At 38.2% G+C, this 24,833-nt stretch overlaps 1 protein-coding gene across 1 annotated transcript in view; it reads left to right on the top strand.

The window, feature by feature from the left end:
- Positions 1 to 17,912, top strand: part of CFAP58 (cilia and flagella associated protein 58) — a 114,993-nt gene extending 97,081 nt beyond the window's left edge. Inside the window, exons 16-18 of the mRNA XM_067709473.1 lie at positions 7,604 to 7,723; positions 10,572 to 10,705; positions 14,347 to 17,912. Coding sequence (XP_067565574.1) covers positions 7,604 to 7,723; positions 10,572 to 10,705; positions 14,347 to 14,458 — 366 coding nt within the window. The 3' untranslated portion in view covers positions 14,459 to 17,912. The remainder of the gene's footprint in view (positions 1 to 7,603; positions 7,724 to 10,571; positions 10,706 to 14,346) is intronic.
- Positions 17,913 to 24,833: the final 6,921 nt, after the last annotated feature.

The raw sequence follows: 24,833 nt of genomic DNA, 5'->3' as shown, positions 1-24,833 counted from the left end.
AGAATAACTGAGGCAGAAAAACGGATAAGTGACCTGAAAGACAGAATGCTGGAATTTACTTCTGTGGAACAGAGTGAAGAAAAAAGAATGAAAAGAAATGAAGACAGCCTAAGAGACCTCTGGGACAACATTAAACGCAACAACATTCGCATTATAGGGGTTCCAGAAGGAGAAGAGAGAGAGCAAGGACCAGAGAAAATATTTGAAGAGATTATTGTCGAAAACTTCCCTAACATGGGAAAAGAAATAGCCACCCAAGTCCAGGAAGCTCAGAGAGTCCCATGTAGGATAAAGCCAAGGAGAAACACACCGACACACATAGTAATCAAATTGGCAAAAATTAAAGACAAAGAAAAATTATGGAAAGCAGCAAGGGAAAAACGAAAAATAACATACAAGGGAACTCCCATAAGGTTAACAGCTGATTTCTCAGCAGAAACTCTACAAGCCAGAAGGGAGTGGCATGATATACTTAAAGTGATGAAAGGGAAGAACCTACAACCAAGATTACTCTACCCGGCAAGGATCTCATTCAGATTCCATAGAGAAATCAAAAGCTTTACAGACAAGCAAAAGCTAAGAGAATTCAGCACCACCAAACAAGCTCTACAACAAATGCTAAAGGAACTTCTCTAAGTGGGAAACACAAGAGAAGAAAAGGACCTACAAAAACAAACCCAAAACAATTAAGAAAATGGTCATAGGAACATACATATAGATAATTACCTTAAATGTGAATGAATTAAATGCTCCAACCAAAAGACACAGGCTTGCTGAATGGACATAAAAACAAGACCCATATATATGCTATCTACAAGAGACCCACTTCAGACCTAGGGACACATTCAGACTGAAAGTGAGGGGATGGAAAAAGATATTCCATGCAAATGTAAGTCAAAAGATACCTGGAGTAGCAATACTCATATCAGATAAAATAGACTTTAGAATAAAGAATATTACAAGAGACAAGGAAGGACACTACATAATGATCAAGGGATCAATCCAAGAAGAAGATATAACAATTATAAATATATATGCACCCAACATAGGAGCACCTCATTACATAAGGCAACTGCTAACAGCTATAAAAGAGGAAATCCACAGTAACAGAGTAATACTGGGGGACCTTAACACCTCACTTACACCAATGGACAGATCATCCAAACAGAAAATTAATAAAGAAGCCCAAGCTTTAAATGACACAATAGACCAGATACATTTAATTGATATTTATAGGACATTCCATCCAAAAGAGCAGATTACACTTTCTTCTCAAGTGTGCACGGAACACTCTCCAGATGGGTCACATCTTGGGTCACAAATCAAGACTCAGTAAATTTAAGAAAATTGATATCATATCAAGCATCTTTTCTGACCACAACACTATGAGATTAGATATCAATTACAAGGAAAAAAATGTAGAAAACACAAACACATGGAGGCTAAACAATATGTTACTAAATAACCAAGAGATCACTGAAGAAATCAAAGAGGAAATCAAAAAATACCTAGAGACAAATGACAATGAAAACGCCACGATCCAAAATGTATGGGATGCAGCAAGAGCAGTTCTAAGAGGGAAGTTTACAGCAATACAAGCCTACCTCAAGAAACAAGAAAAATCTCAAATAAACAATCTAACCTTACACCTAAAGGAACTAGAGAAAGAAGGACAAACAAAATCCAAAGTTAGCGGAAGGAAAGAAATCATAAAGATCAGAGCAGAAATAAATGAAATAGAGACAAAGAAAACAATAGCAAAGATCAATAAAACTAAAGAAGATAAACAAAATTGATAAACCACTAGCCAGACTCATCAAGAAAAAGAGGGAGGGGACTCAAATCAATAAAATTAGAAATGAAAAAGGAGAAGTTACAACAGACACCGCAGAATACAAAGCATCCTAAGAGACTACTACAAGCAACTCTATGCCAATAAAATGGACAACCTGGAAGAAATGAACAAATTCTTAGAAAGGTATAACCTTCCAAGATTGAACCAGGAAGAAATAGAAAATATGAATAGACCAATCACAAGTAATGAAATTGAAACTGTGATTAAAAATCTTCCAACAAACAAAAGTCCAGGACCAGATGGCTTCACAAGTGAACTCTATCAAACATCTAGAGAAGAGCTAACACTCATCCTTCTCAAACTCTTCCAAAATATTGCAGAGGAAGGAACACTCCCAAACTCATTCTACAAGGCCACCATCACTCTGATACCAAAACCAGACAAAGATACTACAAAAAAGAAAATTACAGACCAATATCACTGATGAATATAGATGCAAAAATTCTCTACAAAATACTAGCAAAGAGAATCCAACAACACATTAAAAGGATCATACACCATGATCAGGTGGGATTTATCCCAGGGATGCAAGGATTCTTCAATATACGCAAATCGATCAATGTGATACACAATATTAACAAATTGAAGAATAAAAACCATATGATCATCTCAATAGATGCAGAAAAAACTTTTGACAAAATCCAACATCCATTTATGATAAAAATTGTGCAGGAGGTGGGCATAGAGGGAACCTACCTCAACATAATAAAGGCCATATATGACAAACCCACAGCAAACATCATTCTCAATGGTGAAAAACTGAAACCATTTCCTCTAAGATGAGGAACAAGACAAGGATGTCCACTCTCACCACTATTATTCAACATAGTTTTTGAAGTCCTAGCCACGGCAATCAGAGAAGAAAAAGAAATAGAAGGAATACAAATTGGAAAAGAAGAAGTAAAACTATCACTGTTTGCAGATGACATGATACTATACATAGAGAATCCTAAAAATGCCACCAGAAAACTACTAGAGCTAATCAATGAATTTGGTAAAGTTGCAGGATACCAAATTAATGCACAGAAATCTCTTGCATTCCTATACACTAATGATGAAAAATCTGAAAGTGAAATTAAGCAAACACTCCCATTTACCATTGCAACAAAAAGAATAAAATACCTAGAAATAAACCTACCTAAGGAGACAAAAGACCTGTATGCAGAAAACTATAAGACACTGATGAAAGAAATTAAAGATGATACAAACGGATGGAGACATATACCATGTTCTTGGATTGGAAAAATCAGTATTGTGAAAATGAGTATACTACCCAAAGCAATCTACAGATTCAATGCAATCCCTATCAAATTACCAATGGCATTTTTTACGGAACTAGAACAAAAAATCTTAAAATTTGTATGGAGACACAAAAAACCCCGAATAGCCGAAGCAGTCTTGAGGGAAAAAAACGGAGCTGGAGGAATCAGACTCCATGACTTCAGACTATACTACAGTGCTACAGTAATCAAGACAGTATGGTACTGGCCCAAAAACAGAATCATAGATCCATGGAGCAAGATAGGAAGCCCAGAGATAAACCCACACACCTATGATCAACTAATCTATGACAAAGGAGGCAAGGATATGCAATGGAGAAAAGACAGTCTCTTCAATAAGTGGTGGTGGGAAAACTGGACAGCTACATGTAAAAGAATGAAATTAGAACACTCCCTAACACCATACGCAAAAATAAACTCAAAATGGATTAGAGACCTAAATGTAAGACCAGAGATTATAAAACTCTTTGAGGAAAGCATAGGAAGAACACTCTTTGACATAAATCACAGCAAGATCTTTTTTGATCCACCTCCTGGAGTAATGGAAATAAAAACAAAAATAAACAAATGGGACCTAATGAAACTTAAAAGCTTTTGCACAGCAAAGGAAGCTATAAACAAGACGAAAAGATAACCCTCAGAATGGGAGAAAATATTTGCAAACGAATCAATGGGCAAAGTATTAACCTCCAAAATATATAAACAGCTCTTGCAGCTCAATATTAAAGAAAGAAACAACCCAATCCAAAAATGGGCAGAAGACCTAAATAGACATTTCTCCAAAGAAGACATACAGATGGCCGAAAAGCACGTGAAAAGCTGCTCAACGTCACTAATTATTAGAGAAATGCAAATCAAAACTACAATGATGTATCACCTCATACCAGTTAAAATGGGCATCATCAGAAAATGTACAAACAACAAATGCTGGAGAGGGTGTGGAGAAAAGGGAATCCTCTTGCACTGTTGGTGGGAATGTAAATTGATACAGCCACTATGGAGAACAGTATGGAGGTTCCTTAAAAAACTAAAAATAAAACTACCATATTATCCAGCAATCCCACTACTGGGTATATACCCAGAGAAGACCATAATTCAAAACGACACATGCACCCCAATTTTCATTGCAGCACTATTTACAATAGCCAGGTCATAGAAGCCACCTAAATGCCCATTGACAGATGAATGGATAAAGAAGATGTGGCACATATATACAATGGAATATTACTCAGCCATAAAAAGGAACGAAATTGAGTCATTTGTTGAGACGTGGATGGATCTAGAGACTGTCATACAGAGTGAAGTAATTCAGAAGGAGAAAAACAAATATCGTATATTAACACGTATATGTGGAACCTAGAAAAACAGTACAGATGAACCGGTTTGCAGGGCAGAAGTTGAGACACAGATGTAGAGAACAAACGTATGGACACCAAGGGGGGAAAGCCGCAGGGGGGTGGGGATGGTGGTGTGCTGAGTTGGGCGATTGGGATTGACATGTATACAGTGATGTGTATAAAATTGATGTCTAATAAGAACCTGCTGTATAAAAACATAAATAAAATTTAAAAATTAAAAAAAAAAGAAGTGTTCCTTCTTCCACAGATTTTTGGAGTAGCTTGATAGTAATAAGTATCAACTTTTCTTTAAATGTTTGGTAGAATTCACCTGTGAAGCCATCTGATCTTGGACTTTGTTAGATATTTTTTATTACCGATTAAATTTCATTAATTGATCTGTTCATATTTTCTATTTCTTCTGTCATGATTCAGTTTTGGAGATTGTATGTTTCTAGGAATTTATCCATTTCTTCTAGGTTGTCCATTTTACTGGCGTCTAATTGTTCGTAGTAATCTCTTATGATCCTTTGTATTTTGGTGGTGTTGGTTGTAACTTTTCTTTCATTTCTGATTTTTTGTTTATTTGGGTCCTCTCTCTCTCTCTCTTCAAAGGTGGCCCTGCTCACTCCCTTTGGTGAGGTTAACCCCAACCCTAGCCCTGCCCTGTTGTGCTTTGATGACGTTTCCACTTCCAGTGATGCACTTCCTGCTGAGTCATTTCTGGCTGATGCATCTCCACTTCCAGTTACACCACTTGCCACGCCCCCCCACACGTGACCGTGAATGAAAGAACCAGATAACAGGGAAACTTCAGGGTGAGAGAATATAAGCAGGAAAAGCTGACCATAGTGCACTGCCATGGCAACTTATCGCTGTGGTCCCTTCTGTGAGGTTATCATCTGCCTGCCTTGTGACGTTGAGCAACATCTGTCTGGCATATGTGACAGCATCATATGATGGCTGGACAACACTCCCATTACACTGCGCATGGATACCCTCTGGGACAACCAACAGGTGAACCAGCAGATGGCTGTCCTTGCTCTGATTCTTTATTATTTCTCTATTTCATTTATTTCTTCTCTGATCTTTATTATTTCTTTTCTGTCCCCTAACTTTCAGTCTGTGTGTGTCTTCCGATCTGAAGTGAGTCTCTTGTAGGCAGCATACATTTGGGTTTTGTTTTTGTATTCATTCATCTACTCTATGTCTTTTGATTGGAGCAGTTAGTCCATTTACATTTAATTATTGATATTTTGTTAATTTCTTTTTTTAAAGTTTTTTGTTCCTTTCTTTTTCTTTTGCTCTCTTCCCGTGTGATTTGATGACTGTCTGTAGTGTTATGGTTGAATGCCTTTCGCTTTTTGTGTGTGTGTATCTATTATTATATATTTATATATATATATATGTGATATATATATGTGATTATTTTAAGTTGCTGATCTCTTAAGTTTGAATGCATTCTAATCAGCCTACATTTTCATTCCCCACCTACCATGGTTAATGTTTTTGATGTCATATTTTACATCATTTTGTTTTGTGTATCTCTTAACTACGTATTGTGATATAGATGATTTTACTACTTTTAGCTTACAGCCTTCCTACTAGCTTTATACATTGTTGACTTACTACCTTCACTGTATGTTTAGCTTTACTAGTGAGATCTTTCCTTTCATAATTTTCATATTTCTAGTTGTATCCTTTTCTTTTACACCTAGAAAAATTCCTTTAACATTTCTTTTAAAGCCCGTTTAATGGTGCTAAACTCTTTTAGCTTTTGCTTATCTGTAAAACTCTTTATCTCTCCTTCAAATCTAAATGATAACCTTGCTGGGTAGAGAATTTTGGGCTGTAAGTTTTTTCCTTTCATCGCTTTGAATATATTGTGTCTCTCCCTTCTGGCCTGCAAAGTTTCTTCTGAAAAGCCAGCTGATAATCTTATGGGAATTCCCATGTATGTAACTAGTTGCTTTTCTCTTGATATTTAATATTCTCTCTTTATCTTTAATTTTTGCCATTTTAATTACAGTGTGTCTTGGTGTGGTCTTCTTTGGGTTGATTCTGTTTGAGACTACTCTCTGTGCTTCCTGGACCTGGATGTCTTATCTTTCCAAGGTTAGGGAAGTTTTCAGCTATTATTTCTTCAGATATTTTCTGTGCCCCTTTCTCTCTCTCTTCTCCTTCTGGGATCCCTATAATGCAAATGTTATTACACTTGATGTTATACCAGAGGTCTCTTAAACTATCCTTATTTTTTTTTTAATTCTTCTTTCTGTTCAGCTTTGTAATTTCCACTACTCTATCTTCTGGTTTATAGTTCCTCTGTACCATCTAATCTACTGTTGATTCCTTCTAGTGTATTGTTAATTTCAGTTATTGTATTCTTTAGCTGTGTTTGGTTCTTCTTTATATTCTCTAACTCTTCATTGAAATTCTTACTGTGTTCATACATTCTTCTCCCAAGTTCAGTGAGCATCTTTATGATTATTACCTTGAGCCCTCTGTTGGATAGATTGCTTATCTCCACTTCTTTTAGTTCTTTTTCTGAGGTTATGTCTTCTTCCTTCATTTGTAATATATTACTCTGTCTCCTCATTTTGCCAATTCTCTGTGTTCATTTCTATGTGTTAGGTACATCAGTTACATTTTCCAATCTTGGGGAAGTTGCCTTATGTAGGAGATATCCTTTAGGGCCCAGCAACACACTCCCCTCTGGTCACCAGAGCTGTATGCTCTAGTGGTGCCCCCTTTGTGGACTGCATGTGTCCTTCTATTGTGGCAGGGCTGACTACTGTGGGCATGTTGGTAGGTGGAGCTGGCCCCTGGCCAGGCTGGCTGGGAGGCCATTCCTCATGCAGTTGTTGCAAGTCCACTGGAGGGCAGGGTAGGCTTCCCATGTGGTTTGCCACACAACCTGGGGGTTGCAAGGCTGCTGCTGGCCTGCTGGTGGGCAGTGCCGGGTCCCTATGTGGTTTGATGCTTGATTGAATGAATCTACGAGTGAATGTAATCAGTGTGGAGCTGGGAAGGACCTTAGGATGATCCCAAATCATCCTGACCATGCTGTTGAAGGCACTTCCCTTGTCTTGATACGGTTATTTATCTCCACTTGTGGTTATACTCTCCACCAGGAAAAGGAGAAACTGTATGTGGAACTAAAGCACATCCTGGCCCGGCAGCCTGGGCCTGAGGCTGCAGAGCAGCTACAGATCTACCGCCACACGCTGCGGGAGAAGACCAAGCAGCTTAAAGTAAGTGGTAGCCTCTGCTCCTTCCTGGCTGAAGGACAGACACACTCTGGGGAATACCCATGGACAAGTCTACTGGCTCAGTACAAGGAGCCAGTCTCCCAAATGCTGTCCTCCTTTGATATCAGCTTTTTTAGTGTTCCAGTCCTGGGAGGCACAGGGCAAGCCTTAAAGCTACCCCTCCGCTCCTAAGCTAATAGACTCCCACAAAACAGGGAGATGAACAAGTGGAGAAAGAGCTGGGGAGAGGATGATGGCAATGGGATAGAAATTTGGAGGACAAGGTTTGTATAGATTATCTCAAGATGATTTAGAGGATTCGAATGGTGGGAAAGAACAGAGGGAATATTTTAACACCACTGCCCACTGAAGCAGATCATTGTGTCAAAGCAGGTTTTTACTATTCATTCCACCTGAAATACATGTACACAAAACACAGGCTACTCCCCAGTCCCCAGGAACCTTGCTTCATGACCATCTATGAAATAAGAAGCCATGAAAGGGAAGTAAAATCATTTTAGGATTCTGTTAGTGTAAGTTCCCTTCTAAGTGACATAAGAACATTAGCTGGGGAGATGGAATGTTTTAGTATTATATGTGCCTTTTTAAAGTTTTCTCAAAAACTGTGTGTTCCCACTATATCCTCAGCTTTACCTCCTAAAAAGTACTTAGATATTCTTGGCATGTTAGGGAAGCCTTATACACACACATGCACAGAATGTAGCGCATGGCAGCTGAATTCTGGCACTTTCCTGTGCAGTGATGGTAATAATCATTGCCTTTCTGCCTGGGGTAAAGTAGATGCCACGCTACTAATACAGTACTAAACCTTTCACAAATACAATGTTGTGAAATCACATCCTTTTACTTAAAGAGAGCAGATGAAACAGAAACGTAATGAGAGCATTAATTTTCAACTTATCACTGTTAAGCATTCATTTTACATGAGTATCCTGAGACATAATTTGAGTTTTGTAGGAGGCATAATCTTTTGATTATTTTCATCCTTTTAAACAATTGAATATATCAAATAAAATAAAAACTTATTTTCTCAGGGTTGGGTGTAAATTAGAAAAGCACATGTCTTTACACTACTCTCAGATAGGCATACTTAGCGCTGGGTTGTATTCAGTGGTTCATAGCAGACTTTTGTTACTTTAAGCCTTTATCTGAGGGTATCCAGATTTTTGCTCTGAATGACATGTGACCCCTGGTGGAAGATTCAGGGGTGGATAATACCAAGCCTGTCCACCAGTTTGTCCTCATTATCTGGGCTCTTTTAGGAAATTCCACATTCATTGTTTGGAAATAAGGTCTTTGTTCCTAAGAGTTTAACTATTTTTTTTTTAACATCTTTATTGGAGTAAAATTGCTTTACAAGGGTGTGTTAATTTCTGCTGTATAACAAAGTGAATCAGCTATACATATACATATATCCCCGTATCTCCTCCCTCTTGCGTCTCCCTCCCACCCTCCCTATCCCACCCCTCTAGGTGGTCACAAAGCACCGAGCTGATCTCCCTGTGCTATGCAGTTGCTTCCCACTAGCTATCTATTTTACGTTTGGTAGTGTATATATGTCAGTGCTACTCTCTCGCTTCATCCCAACTTAACCTTCCCCCTCCCGTGCCCTCAAGTCCATTCTCTACGTCTGCGTCTTTATTCCTATCCTGACCCTAGGTTCATCAGAACCTTTTTTTTTTTTAAGATTCCATATATATGTGTTAGCATACGGTATTTGTTTTTCTCTTTCTGACTTACTTCACTCTGTATGACAGACTCTAGGTCCATCCACCTCACTGCAAATAACTCAGTTTTGTTTCTTTTTATGGCTGAAGACAGTTTTTCTTCCAATGTGAAAAGCATATTCTTTAGCTCGTGATAACATCGTCAGAATCCTTTTCACAGCAGTTAAGAGGAAATAGTTCAGAAGCAGACGAACACTCGAAAGATAAACATCTGCCTTTTATGCAAATTTTTAAAAAATGCAGAACTAGACGAAAACCAAATCAAATCTATTGCATGCCCCTTAGGACAGTAGCCTCCCTTTTTTCCCCTTGGTTTTTGTTGGGGGTACCCCTCGTTTTAGTGTGCTCTACACATCCGTTTAGGTGAGTAAATTCCCTCTTTCCCTGTCCAGCCTGAAACCAGTAGCATCTGCTGAACACAACAGTGCAAGAGGCAGGTAATTAGGTTTCCTATTAGAGCCCCTCGCATGCAGTACACTCTCCCTGCAGATATCATAGCCCCCTGCTTCTTAGAGGTAAGTCCCAGTGCTGGAATAAAGAGAGAACCTGTGAATAGTCCCAAAGGGCACAGTAAAGAGGTGATTGACATTCAGCAGAACAACAACCTTGGAAAACATATAAATTGAATACCTACTGAGTGGTGGTGGGGGCAGGATGATTCTGAGTAATTTTTACAGTAATCCTCAGATGAATCACGCTCTCTTGCAATGACTTTTCTGAATGCTTTATTTAAAAAAGGCTTTAAAAGCAATTTTATGCTGTACGTCTGGGAGTTTTTCTGTTTCGACTCACAGTATTCTTGAACCACATTACACCATGCATACGTGAGCCTGTTTACATGTGCCTGATAGTTCTCCTTTAAAGCAGGGGAATGAGGTTCCATTGTTTGCCACTGGATTATGAGTCTTCAGACCTCCGTCAGATTTTTACCCAGATACAGACCTTGAACTGGTAGAAGTGTGCGGATTAACTGTTAAACCTGGGCATGGTTTTGTATCTCTAGCCTCACTGAGGTAAGTGGCCGCAGATTAAAAAGATTTTTCAGAGAAGGATATTGTCTCACCGCGCATCTTCCGTTAATGCTGCTTTATTTGTCACGCTAGGTTTTGTCTTCAGAACTGAATATGTATGAATCACAGAGCCAAGAATATAAGTATGAGATCGAGAAGCTTAGCAATGAACTGCTGAACTTAAAGAAGAAATACCTTGCTCAGAAACGTAAAGAATACATTCAGAAGTAAGAATTAGTCAAATGTTCTAGTTCTGTTGTGCCTGTTAACTGCTGATAAGAAAATAATTGAAGACAGTCACAGAGTCACAGACTTCACTGGGGTAAACTAAGTCAGGGGTGAGCAAATTACTTTCTACAGGTCCCTCAGTGGGCTGGTGTTAGAGCAAGACGGGCGTCTCCTTTGATACTGAGACCCCTCCTTAGGACCCTAACAGGGATTCATTAATATCAGCTCACTGGTGGACCTTGTGTGGAGCAGAGGAAACCTAGTGTGATTTTTTCCCCCACACAGTTCTCACGGTTTGGAGATAATCATTCCATAACTATGTCTGCAGAGGAGGTTCACGATTAGCCTTGTATGGGCTGAAGCATATTCACACTTAAAACCACTGTAATTATGAGCAGTTCACGAGTAATTTTCACCTGTGTTTTAGATAAACTGTCTCTGAACCATTTCTGTGTCTAGTACCTGACTTCAGTATCTGCTGTAGGGTATCAGCATGAGCATTCTTCTAGGAGATGATAATGCAGATATCAGGTGAATATTTTGGGTTTCAGGATGCCTACATGTTGAAGAGTAAATGTTCTCTTCACTTTGTTATTGTTTGCCTAATCCTGGGGTGAGTGAGTGGGCCCAGATGAATCAGCAGGTTTGAACCTTGGCTGTGTGCATTGCCCAAATCATCTTGTTCATTCTGTAGAGGCTCACATTGTGAGTTGAAAGTCAGGCTTGGTATTTCATCCACATGGGCGTTTCAAGGACATGGTGAAACAGGGTTTGAACGCATGCATCAATAATCCATTAGTGGCAAACAGCTACTTAAAGTAGCTGGATGCGAATTCATTTGCCAGTAAAAATCTATCCTTTTTTGTATATCAGAATATTCCCCCATTCCACATTTAGATGCCAGTTCCTTGGTAGACTAAAATATTGCTAAAAACTATAGCTAATTTAGATGGGTCTGGCTTAATGTGTGGGTCTAGCAACTATCTGATGCAGAATCACTGGTGAGATTTATTAAACATGCAGGTTCCTAGGCCCCATTTCCAGATATTTGGATTCAGCAGGTTCTGGATGGGCCTCAAAAATCTGCAGTTTAATTGCTCTCTAGGTGAATTCCATGCACACTGATGTTTGAGAACCACCGATGTTAATGATGTGAATTGAATGAATGTTGGAATAGAAACACTAGTTTTCTTTTAGGGCACCAAAGTTGTGCTTATCAAATGTCATGTCTAGTTTCCACGTGAGGCAGTTGTCTAGCTCTGTGGCCTTCAGACTTTCTGAGTGTGCACTCTTATCAGTAAAACAATTTTGAACTTGCAGCCCCCCTGATATATACGCATATAGTTTTTAAAATTAAAAAAATACTATTTTGGAATAGTTTTTTACCTCCAATATATTTTAATTTATAAAGTACACACAAATACTATTGTCACTTTGTGAGTAATTATTAGTAAAGAAAGATTTTTAATTTTCAAAGATAAAATATTGAATCTCTAATATCTTCTTGCCACTTGACAACAGGTCATCCCACTCATCTTGTAGAGTTCACACACTCCATTTTGGAGACCAGTGGTCCAGTTGAAACAGTTATAAACAGCTGGCTTGGCTAAACAGTTAATTGCCTTCCTAGAGCTAATTAACTCACCTGCCTTGGCCCTGGGATTTGGCCTAGTTTCCATTGACCTTATTGATCCCCCGGCCAGGCACACACAGTTTTTTGGACACAGGGAGCATGCTGACAGAGGGACACCCCTCTGATAGCTCATTCCCTCCCAATGGCCCATCCACTAGAATTGCACTGCCCCCTGGGCAGTATGCCACTTGTGGCTATTTAAATTAAAGTGAATTGCAATTCAATCAAATTAGAAATTTAGTTCCTTAATTGCACTAGTCACATTTCACCTACTTAGTAGCCATGTGTGGCTAGTGGATGCCGCATTGGGCAGCTCAGAAACAGAGCTTTTCCACCATCATGGAAAGTTCTGTCAGATAGCACTGCTCTAGACTCTGCCTTTGCCTTGAATCCTCATTCCTTGTGGCCAATCTGACCTGGCTAGGGCATCATTTGGTCGTTCCATTTAGTTGGGATCCATAAACTGGAGGGAGACAGAGAGTTATGAGTTCATGGGAGAACAGGGAAAAGAAAAAAAAAAGATTAAGGAGCTGAAGGAAAATATGCCCAGGCAAGAACAAAAGTGCTGAGATGGTTTAGACTGGAAGGAAGAAGGCTGAAGGGAGTCATTAAGATGGTCTATAAATGCATTAAAAAGATCATATAAAGGAGACATTATTCCCATTAGTCAACTTAGATCAGGCCAGAAGCATTAAGCTTAAGTTCCTTCAGAGAGGAAATTTTAGGTTATTTAAGGCGAGAGAGGGCAGGGGGAGGGGGGCACTGCCTGCAGCTAGCAACAGTCAGGAGGTAGACAAATTGTCAGAGTACTTGAAGGAATCTTCTTTGGTGGGCCCACTCAAGGCTAAAGCTTTTGTCCTGTTTATGGAGGACGGCTTTTATAATAATGAAATCAATTCTGCTAAGGGACAGCTGGATTGATTAACAAATTCTCTGCAGGTTCTTTTCAAATGGAATAATTTAGAATAATCTCTGTGGCTATTCTCCTCACACATACTCTTTATAAAATAGCAACTCATATCATTTTTACCTTTTTGCCTTTTTTTTTTCACTTTTCTCAAACCCTGTTTTTATCATGCTCCAGTCCTGACCTGCACTCCTACCCACCTGCCCTGTCTAGAGTCTGCAGTACAATTCAGATTCTTTTGCAAAAGGTAGAATTCTCTTCCCTGAAGTAAATCACTTTTATTAGCCAAATCTAATTGGTTTTAGTCTTAGTAGTTTGCTCAGTTTTTATTTTTAAAAAGGGACTCCAAAGATGTTTTCCATAAGACCCTAATTATTCAATAGGTAATTTTTATAAATTTAAGATACCTCTGCAGGAAACCTGAATATGTGTGTGTGTGTGTGTGTGTGTGTGCGTGTGCGTGTGTGTGTATATGTGTGGGTATTTAAAGAAGATCTGCATAGAAGATACATTGTAGATTTTAGATTAGAACTTCCTTTATCTATTGCCAAATGTACCATCTTATTTATCTTTCCCAGCTTTTCTCATATCTTAAACTATTTCTAATAATAACTGCTGCTCATCTAAAGTTATAGGAAAATTTGTATTTTATAAATGTCCAAGTTTGATGAAGATACCTTGTGTGTGTGATAAATATTTATGTTTCCACTGAAACTTTGGATTATAAAAGTTGATAAATGATGAATTAGTCATTATAATTGAGCCAAGAGAAAGATTCTTCTGACTGATCTTTGGAACTAAACAAATGCTTTATAAAATAGGAAGATGATTACAAGTCAGGAGCCTCTAGTCCACAGGGTCTGAGCTATTATGAGGCCTTCTGTCCGTATTTAGATCAACATTAGGAAAGCACATTTAATTGTGTCTTTCCCTAATTCTATGTGTTATCAGTAACACCTAATTAGATTTAAACCACCACCTTGTCTCAAACTGGAAGCTTTGATCAAAGCAGTTTTCAGTGGCTAATTCACCCTAAGAACTATCAAACATAGAAGAGGAAAAAGATGGTAAGAAGTTAACTTTCACCTCCTCTCTTATAGGAACAAGGACAGAATAGGTACGGAGAATGCCTTCTCAGTGGCCAAACTAACTGGCCCTCGTTTTGCGGGGGGTGGATTTCCCCTCAGCAAGTCATCCAAGATGAAGTCCTAACTCCGAGCTGCTGGCTGGGTCCAGTTGAACAGCTCACGAAATTCACTCTGGAACATTTTGGAGGAATCTCTTTGAAATCCCTTGGATCACAGACATTTAGGGAAATCAGTCCTCAGATTCCAGGATGGAAAGAAACGCAGAACTATTATAGTCATGTACATGTAAGAGTGATGACGTTCTACATAGTCCACATGGATATTAACAGAGTGTAATTATATCTGTTCAATTAGGCCAACCCATTCCATGAAGCAGATCTTTTGTTACTACCACACTGATTTATTTTGAAATGCACCACATCTAGATACTCTGTATGGATGAAAGTTTGGATCCTAACGTCTATTATAGACATCAGTGCATAGGTTTTATATTTTTAAAAAAATTTTTTGAAATGCAATGCATTCTTATTAATAAGAATCTATTATAATTATTCCTCATTAACAAGTCATTGATGAGATGAGAAAGAAGGACACACTCTCGAGTATTTAAAAAGTGTTCTGAGAGTGATTTCTATGTGGAAGTTCTTTTCAGGCCTGGGGTATGACAATCTATTCCAAAGAGACATACTAATAAATGCTTCATCATAAAAAATAAAAAGAACCTTTGTAGAGATTTTGATCTTTGCTTTGGTAGAGTACGTAATTAAAGTTTAAAACTACTGTGAGAAATGTTTAACCCAAGGATGTGATTCAGAGGAACCAAGACTGTAAAATGAGGGGTTTCGGCTGGTATCCATTGAAGGTCTATCCTTTCTAGACCTCACACTTGGAGAACAGAGTTACATGGGACAGAGATCTGTTTGCCTTCCAGGCTGCAGGCCAGCATTCTGAGCCGCTGAATCCATTGTATTTTCTTTGTATTGAAGCCACAGTTATGTGGGCATCAGTTCAAAGTTCCCTTGTTTAAAGTGTCCAGTCAGTAATATTATGTGGGACACTCTGGCCATCTCTCTCCCAATAACTTGACCTCTGTAATTTTTTAAAAATAATTGAGGAGTAAGTAGCTTATGGATAAGTAAGGCCAGTATAAGTAGATCATTCCATTTGTGCTGCAGAACTGAGGTTCCCATTGAGAGGAGCAGGAGACTTAATGGCCCCAAGATGTTTGTTTAGATTATCCAGAGAGGTGGGAGTTTAGAGGGATCTAAAATCATATTCCGCTGTCCCTCTCAGTTCACCGCCAGAAGCAGACCCAATGCAATGATGGCCATGAAAGCGATTGATTCTGAAATGATCCCAGGAAACATCCTAAGAGTTGGGAAAGTAGGACAGGGAAGGGAAGGAGACCAACCTAAGGCTCAATGTCAAGTTCCATGGTGGGAGACTTTGGCTGGACCTTTCAGGGAGCTCTGGAGACAATGTAATCACATCTCAGAGTGTCCCCATCAGGGTGAGGGAACTGGGATATTTATATCCCCCATGCTTCCAGTCACTGGCCAAGGACTGCTCTGGAAGGGTCTTTCTGGTCTTCCCTGTAGGCAAACCAGCTCTCAAAGAGACAGCGGTTGCAGACTGTTGGAAGCAGAAGTGGTTAAGGGCTGGGGGAACTGAGTCAGGCAGTGTCATCCTCTGTTGCTTCTCTCACATGATCACAGTCGAGAGCTGCAGATGGAAATCAACCTCCAGTGTAGCTGGTGACCCCGTGGTGAGGTGTGAGCATCAGCAATTTGGGTACCATGCGGGAGCATGAGAATGGTTATATACACGAGAGAATTTGCTTAGAAAACCTTAAACCTGAAGAATCACAATGGGGCCATTTCCAGTTTTGAAAATCACTGATGCTGTATTCCCTCAGAGCCAACCACATTCTGTTTAGACAGAAGACTTTTACAGGTAAGGTGAGGCAAGACAGTTACGACATGTGCAGCACTGGAGGGTTTCCCATCCATTCAGGAACATTTTGAAGTATAGTCATAGCCAACTTCCTTCTGAGCCCTTGGGTGGCTTTGTGAGAGGTTCACTTCTCTAGAGAAATGGGGTCTGTGATTCTTGATCTATTGCAGTATGGCAAAGACTCTGGAGACAGATGCCAGGTTCAAATCCTGGCTCGTCATAACAATTGAGTTGTTTTGAGGATTAAATGAGTTAATGTGTGTAAGCTTAGAACAATGTCAGGCCCATAGTAATTGTTCAATAAATACCTGCTATTACTATTACATGAGATACCTTATGTTTTGAAATTTGAGAATCAAAGTTGTTACATAATACTTTATTATATCAACTATAAAGATGATTCTTATCCTCGTTTAGCGGGTGAGTGACATTAAAATGTCTGGATGAAGCTAGATTTGCTAATGTAATTTATAGTTTAGTATCTTGCAGAAATGCCATATTGGGGACCTCATGAAAACTTCTGTATATTTTTCTTATAACTGTGATCTGGGGACAGATCCGTCACTTTCAGGAGTTGGAGCTTCCAGAGGGAAAGACCCTGGTGGTCTCTAGCTACCATTTTCTTCTTGTTTCTCTCCATGTAATGGAGAAGGGTGGTCAGCCTCTGCTGATGACCTCTGACCTTGGTCCCATGAGCCGAGATCGCACAGGCTCTGGGAGCTGACGCAGCAGCTCTATCAGCTCAATACACTTATGTTCAAACGGAGGAAGAGTAGATTAAGGCTTAGAAAAGGTGGAAGATACTGCTGCTGCCTCTCATTTACTGCACATCCTGACAACCCAGGGTATTAAAAGCAATAACTATTTAGGTGCAGGTGTTGCCACTGTAGCCACAGTACAAAAATGAGCTATTAAAAACACTGAGATTTGCAGATCATTAAAGATAACTGTGAACTCACGGTGGGTTTAAGGTGCTTTTAAAATCACATATTTGAGCTGCATTGTAAAGCAACATTAGGAGATTATACAGTAGCATCATCTTACCCCAGGGTTTTGAGCATTTCACAAAGGAGTCCTGTTGCTAAACCAGCCATTGACTCTCAACTGGGCTGATGGGGAGCTGGTATGGTTTCTCTGTTGATAGAGAGATACATGATAAAGGGGACTCCCTGGTCATTATTTGCTGATCATAGCTTCTCAGCGACTGCTCTTAGGCCAGGTTTTTATTGTGCTTACCTCTGAAGAAGTTGCTCAGAGCAAAGGTTTGTTGCTGTGATAAGCCATAGGGATGGAGGTTGTCACGCTAGGAGGAGATGGCAGCAACTCTCCTTGTCATGGGCTGTAATTTTGCTATAAAAATTTATCCAGGGTTGATAATTATTGTTTGATTTCCCGGCTTGCTCAACCAGATTCTGAAGTTTGACCTAGGCCAAGATACCCATCAGAAAATACTATATCATGACTTTAGAGCAGAATGGCATTTCAGAGCCCGGACAATTTGAGGAAAGATATTCTCTGTCTTAAACATAATCAGTTGTATGGAGACCTAGTTGTAATAGAAGCAAAGGGAGGGCATTTTAAAATAGTAAAATAGTTAAAAAATATATCTCACGGGCTTCCCTGGTGGCGCAGTGGTTGAGAGTCCGCCTGCCGATGCAGGGGACACGGGTTCGTGCCCTGGTCCGGGAGGATCCCACATGCCGCGGAGCGGCTGGGCCCGTGAGCCAAGGCCGCTGAGCCTGCGCGTCCAGAGCCTGTGCTCCGCAACGGGAGAGGCCACAACAGTGAGAGGCCCGCGTACCAAAAAAAAAAAAAAAATCTATATATATATCTATATATCTATATATATATATCTATCTCACTATTTTCTTTGTAGTAGATAGGAAGTATTTTTATGGCATTATCCATTTTTAACTTCTAATTCAATGCTGTTTTAGTATACCATTTCTCATATCTATTATTTAAAAGTTCCATTAGGGTTTTGAGATCCATTAGAATTTTATAACAGTATGAAATGTGATGTCAACAGCGTACGATTTTTCTTTTTTATAATTAAAAATAGATTTTTTTCCCTATTTTAAAGTACCTGATTGAACTACAGATAGAAAATTAGAAAATATCAATAAGCAAAAAGAAAGAGGACATCAATAATCCCACCATCTATTGATAACTATTGTTTTCCTGGGCTAATGCACGTCTCATCCGCTGTACCAGTTGTTCATGCCCACCATCTGTTCTGACTGGTTGGTGCTTGTAATTCCCAATTGTTAAATATTTTGTATATCACCTTTGAAATACTACTGTTTTATAATTTTGAGTGTATCTTTCTGGACATTTAAAATAAGTATATATAGATATATTTTGTTTTTTAAAAATCAAAGATGTAATTGAGATATAATTCACATATAGTGAAAGCATGGATTTTAAGTGTACAGTTTGGTAAGTTTTGACAAATGCATATGCCCAAGTAACCACTACCACAATCACTACCACAACTGCAACCCCTGCCCTCCACCACCGCCAAGAATGCCATTATGCCCCTTGGCAGTCAATATTCACAGCCCCCATCCAGCCTAAGCAACAATGGATCTGTTTTTCATCTTATATTAGTTATGTCTTTCTTAGATTTCATATAAATGGAATCATACAGTAGGCACTCTTTTGCACCTGGCTTTTTTTCATGTAGTTTAATGTTTTTTTGAGATTCACCAATGTTGTTGTTTATATCAGTAATTAATTCATTTTTATTGCTGAGTAATATGCCATTATATCAACAACACAATTTGTCTATTGGTTTACCTGTTGATGGGAATTCAGGTTGTTTCCAGTGTTTAGCTATTAGGAATAAAGTTGCTATGAATGTTCATGTACAAGTCTTTATGTAGACAGATATTATCATTTCCAGGAATGGAATTGTTGGATCAATTCAAGGGTATGTATACACTTAATTTGATGAGAAACTGCCAAACTGTTGGACCATTTTACATTCCTACCAACAATGTGTGTGAATTCCAGTTACTCTAATCTTTTTCAGTATTGTCAGTATTTTTTTAAGCCATTCTATTGGATATATAGTGGTATCTCATTGTGGTTTAAATTTGTATTCCCCGATGACTAATAATGTTAAACATTTTTTTTTTTTTTTTTGCGGTACGCGGGCCTCTCACTGTTGTGGCCTCTCCCGTTGCGGAGCACAGGCTCCAGACGCGCAGGCTCAGCGGCCATGGCTCACGGGCCCAGCCGCTCCGCGGCATGTGGGATCCTCCCGGACCGGGGCACGAACCCGTGTCCCCTGCATCGGCAGGCCACCACTGCGCCACCAGGGAAGCCCTGTTAAACATTTTTTTATGTGCTTTCTGTCATTCATATGTGAACTGTCTTCAGATCTTTTGACCATTAAAAAAAATCTTTTTATTAGGTTGTAAACGTTCTTTGTGCCTTCTGGATACAAAACCTTTGTCAGATATATGCATTGCAAATATTTCCACTTGGCTTCTGGCTTACCTTTTCATTTTCTTAATAGTGTATTTTGAAGAGCAGACCTTTTAAATTTTACTGAGGTCCAATTTATCCTTATTTTTCTTATGGAGTTTGTACTTTTCTTGTCCTAAGTAATTTTTGCCTACTCTGAAATAGTAATGATTTTATATCTGTTTTCATCTAGAAGTTTTATTATCGTTTTAGTTTTTATGTTATATTTATGGTCCATTTAGAGTTAATTTTATGTGTGGTGTGAGGTTAGAGTAGAGGTTCATTTTTGTTCCATATGGATATCCAGTTGTTCAGCACCATTTGCTGAAAAGACTGTCATTTTCCAGTGAATTACCTTGGCATATTTATAGAAAATCAGTGGACTTTATTTGAACAGTTCTATTTATGGACTCTGTTCTGTTCTGTAACTCTATACCTATCTATTTTGATGACAATAACTTTGTCTTGAAATTTAATGGTACAAGGTCTTCAACTTTTTTCTTCTTCTATAGAAATCTTTTAATTGTTCTAGGTTTTATCCATATTTATATACAGCTTAGAATCAACTTATCAATTTCTACAAAAAAGCCTGCTGGAAATTTGGTTGGGATTGCACTGAATCTAGAGATCAATTTGGGAAGAACTGTCATTTTGACAAAATTGAGGTTTTTAATCCATGAACATGGCACATATCCCCATTTATTTAGATTTAAAAATTTTTTCTCAGCAACATTTTATAGTTTTCAGTGTACAGATATTGCACATATTCTGTTAAATTTTTGCCTAAGTATTTTGCAATTTCTGATGTTATTGTAAATGGTATTTTACCTCTTATTTTCCGTTTGTTATTAGTATATGGAAATACAACTGATTTTTGTATATTTTGTATCTGATGACGTTGCTAAATTCATTTATTTTACAGTTTTTTGGAATTACTTAGGATTTTCTGTAAACATAAACATGTTTTCTACAAATAAAGACAGTTTTTCTTTGTTTCCAATCAGTATGCTTTTTATTATTTGTTTGTTTCTTTGTTCGTAATCACCATACTTGCACTGGCTAGGACTTCAAATAATTGTTAAAGTGGTGCTTTGTTCTTGACGTTAGGAGGAAGGTTTGAGTCTTTCATCATGACGTATGATGTTAGTGGCAGGATTTTCATAGTTGCCTTTTATTAGGTTGAGGAAATTCCCCTCTATTGTCTGTTTACTAAGTTTTTAATCATGCATAGATACTGTTTCATCAATGCCTTTTCTGCATGTATTGAGTTAATCATATTTTTTTCTCATTTGTTTTGTTAACATGGTGAATTACCTTGCTTTTCAAATGTTCAACCAACTTTGTATTCTTTGTATAGACCCCACTTGGTCATTTTTATACATATTATCATTATTATATGTTGTTGAATTAGATTTGCTAACTTTCTGTTAATGACTTTTACAGCTATATTCATCAGGGTTATTGGTCTGTAATTTTCTTATGATATCTTTGTCTGGTTTTGGTTTCAAGGTTTTGCTGGCCTCACAAACTGAACTGGGAAATGATCCTTCTCCACTATTTCCTGAAATACTTTGTGTAGGATTGGTATTATTTCTTCCTTAAATACATGATATAATTTTCCATTAAAGTTACCTGAAATTACAATTTTTCTTGTGGGAAGGTTTTAAATAGATATAGGGTTATTTGAATTTTATGTTTCATCTTGTATTTTGGGGTTTTTTTTTAATTTATTTTTTTATACAGAAGGTTCTTATTAGTTATCCATTTTATGCATATTAGTGTATATGTCAATCCCAATCTCCCAATTCATCACACCACCACCAACCCTCCTTCCACTTTCCCCCCTTGGTGTCCCTACGTTTGTTCTCTACATCTGTGTCTCAATTTCTGCCCTGCAAACCGGTTCACTTGTACCATTTTTCTAGGTTCCACATATATGCGTTAATATACGATATTTGTTTTTCTCTTTCTGACTGACTTCACTCTGTATGACAGTCTCTAGGTTCATCCACGTCTCTACAAATGACCTAATTTCATTGCTTTTTATGGCTGAGTAATATCCTGTTGTATATATACCACAACTTCTTTATCCATTCGTCTGTCGATGGGCATTTAGGGTGCTTCCATGACCTGTCTATTGTAAATAGTGCTGCAATGAACATTGGGGTGCATGTGTCTTTTTTTTTTTTTTTTTTTTGGTGGAACGCGGGCCTCTCACTGCTGTGGCCTCTCCTGCTGCGGAACACAGGCTCCAGATGTGCAGGCCCAGAAGTCACAGCCCACGGGCCCAGGCACTCCGCGACATGTGGGACCCTCCCGGACCGGGGCATGAACCCGCGACCCCTGCACTGGCAGGCGGACTCTCAACCACTGCACCACCAGGAAGCCCGCATGTGTCTTTTTTAATTATGGTTTTCTCTGGGTATATGCTCAGTAGTGGGATTGCTGGGTCATATGGTAATTCTATTTTTAGTTTTTTAAGGAACCTCCATACTGTTCTCCATAGTGGCTGTTTCAATTTACATTCCCACCAACAGTGCAAGAGGATTCCCTTTTCTTCACACCCTCTCCAGCATTTGTTGTTTGTGATTTTCTGATGATACCCATTCTAACCGGTGTGAGGTGATATCTCATTGTAGTTTTGATTTGCATTTCTCTAATGATTAGTGATGTTGAGCATTCTTTCATGTGTTTGTTGGCAATCTGTATATCTTCTTTGGAGAAATGTCTATTTAGGTCTTCTGCCCATTTTTGGATTGGGTTGTTTGTTTCTTTACTACTGAGCTGCATGAGCTGTTTATATATTTTGGAGATTAATCCTTTGTCCGTTGATTCATTTGCAAATATTTTCTCCCATTCTGAGGGTTGTCTTTTCGTCTTGTTTATGGTTTCCTTTGCTGTGCAAAAGCTTTTAAGTTCCATTAGGTCCCATTTGTTTATTTTTGTTTTTATTTCCATTACTCTAGGAGGTGGATCAAAAAAGATCTTGCTGTGATTTATGTCAGTGTTCTTCCTATGTTTTCCTGTAAGAGTTTTATAGTGTCCGGTCTTACATTTAGGTCTTTAATCCATTTTTAGTTTATTTTTGTGTATGGTGTTAGGGAGTGTTCTAATTTCGTTCCTTTACATGTAGCTGTTCAGCTTTCCCAGCACTACTTATTGAAGAGACTGTCTTCTCCATTGTATATCCTTGCCTCCTTTGTCATAGATTAGTTGACCATAGGTGCATGGGTTTATCTCTGGGCTTTCTAATCTGTTCCTTTGATCTATATTTCTGTTTTGTGCCAGTACCATATTGTCTTGATTACTGTAGCTTTGTAGTATAGTCTGAAGTCAGGGAGTCTGACTCCTCCAGCTCCGTTTTTTTCCCTCAAGACTGCTTTGTCTATTCAGGGTCTTTTGTGTCTCCATACAAATTTTAAGATTTTTGTTCTAGTTCTGTAAAAAAATGCCGTTGGTAATTTGATAGGGATTGCATTGAATCTGTAGATTGCTTTGGGTAGTATACTCATTTTCACAATATTGATTCTTCCAATCCAAGAACATGGTATATCTCTCCATCTGTTGGTAACATCTTTAATTTCTTTCATCAGTGTCTTATAGTTTTCTGCATACGGGTCTTTTGGCTCCTTAGGTAGGTTTATTTCTATGTATTTTATTCTTTTTGTTGCAGTGGTAAATGGGAGTGTTTGCTTAATTTCTCTTTCAGATTTTTCATCATTAGTGTATAGGAATGCAAGAGATTTCTGTGCATTAATTTTGTATCCTGTAACTTTACCAAATTCATTGATTAGCTCCAGTAGTTTTCTGTTGGCATGTATAGGATTCTCTGTGTATAGTATCATGTCATCTGCAAACAGTGACAGTTTTACTTTTTCTTTTCCAATTTGTATTCCTTTTATTTCTTTTTCTTCTCTGATTGCCGTGGCTAGGACTTCCAAAACTATGTTGAATAATAGTGGTGAGAGTGGACATCCTTGTCTTGTTCCCGATCTTAGAGGAAATGCTTTCAGTTTTTCGCCATTGAGAATGATGTTTGCCATGGGTTTGTCATATATGGCCTTTATTATGTTGAGGTAGGTTCCCTCTACGCCCACTTCCTGAAGAGTTTTTATCATAAATATGTGTTGAATTTTGTCCAAAGCTTTTTCTGCATTTATTGAGATGATCATATGGTTTTTATTCTTCAGTTTGTTAATATGGTGTATCACATTGATTGATTTGTGTATATTGAAGAATCCTTGCATCCCTGGGATAAATCCCATTTGATCATGGTGTATGATCCTTTTAATGTGTTGTTGGATTCTGTTTGCTAGTATTTTGTTGAGGATTTTTGCATCTATATTCATCAGTGATATTGGTCTGTAATTTTCTTTTTTTGTAGTATATTTGTCTGGTTTTGGTATCAGGGTCATGGTGGCCTCGTTGAACGAGTTTGGGAGTGTTCCTTCCTCTGCAATATTTTGGAAGAGTTTGAGAAGGATGGGTGTTAGCTCTTCTCTAAATGTTTGATAGAATTCACCTGTGAAGCCATCTGTTTCTGGACTTTTTTTGTTGGAAGATTTTTAATCACAGTTTCAATTTCATTACTTGTGATTGGTCTATTCATATTTTCTATTTCTTCCTGGTTCAGTTGTGGAAGGTTATACCCTTCTAAGAATTTGTCCATTTCTTCCATGTTGTGCATTTTATTGTTATAGACTTGCTTGTAGTAGTCTCTTAGGATGCTTTGTATTTCTGCAGTGTCTGTTGTAACTTCTCCTTTTTCATTTCTAATTTTATTGATTTGAGTCCCCTCCCTATTTTTCTTGATGAGTCTGGCTAATGGTTTATTAATTTTGGTTTATCTTCTCAGAGAACCAGCTTTTAGTTTTATTGATCTTTGCTATTGTTTTCTTTGTTTCTATTTCATTTATTTCTGCTCTGATCTTTATGATTTCTTTCCTTATGCTAACTCTGTGTTTTGTTTGTTCTTCTTTCTCTAGTTCCTTTAGGTGTAAGGTTAGGTTGTTTATTTGAGATTTTTCTTGTTTCTTGAGGTAGGCTTGTATAGCTATAAAGTTCCCTCTTAGAAC

This window comes from Pseudorca crassidens, chromosome 16 (assembly GCF_039906515.1).
Source record: "Pseudorca crassidens isolate mPseCra1 chromosome 16, mPseCra1.hap1, whole genome shotgun sequence".
NCBI classification, from domain to species: domain Eukaryota; kingdom Metazoa; phylum Chordata; class Mammalia; order Artiodactyla; family Delphinidae; genus Pseudorca; species Pseudorca crassidens.
The sequence above is the reverse complement of the archived record's forward strand: the minus strand, read 5'-3'. Positions and strand labels throughout refer to the sequence as shown.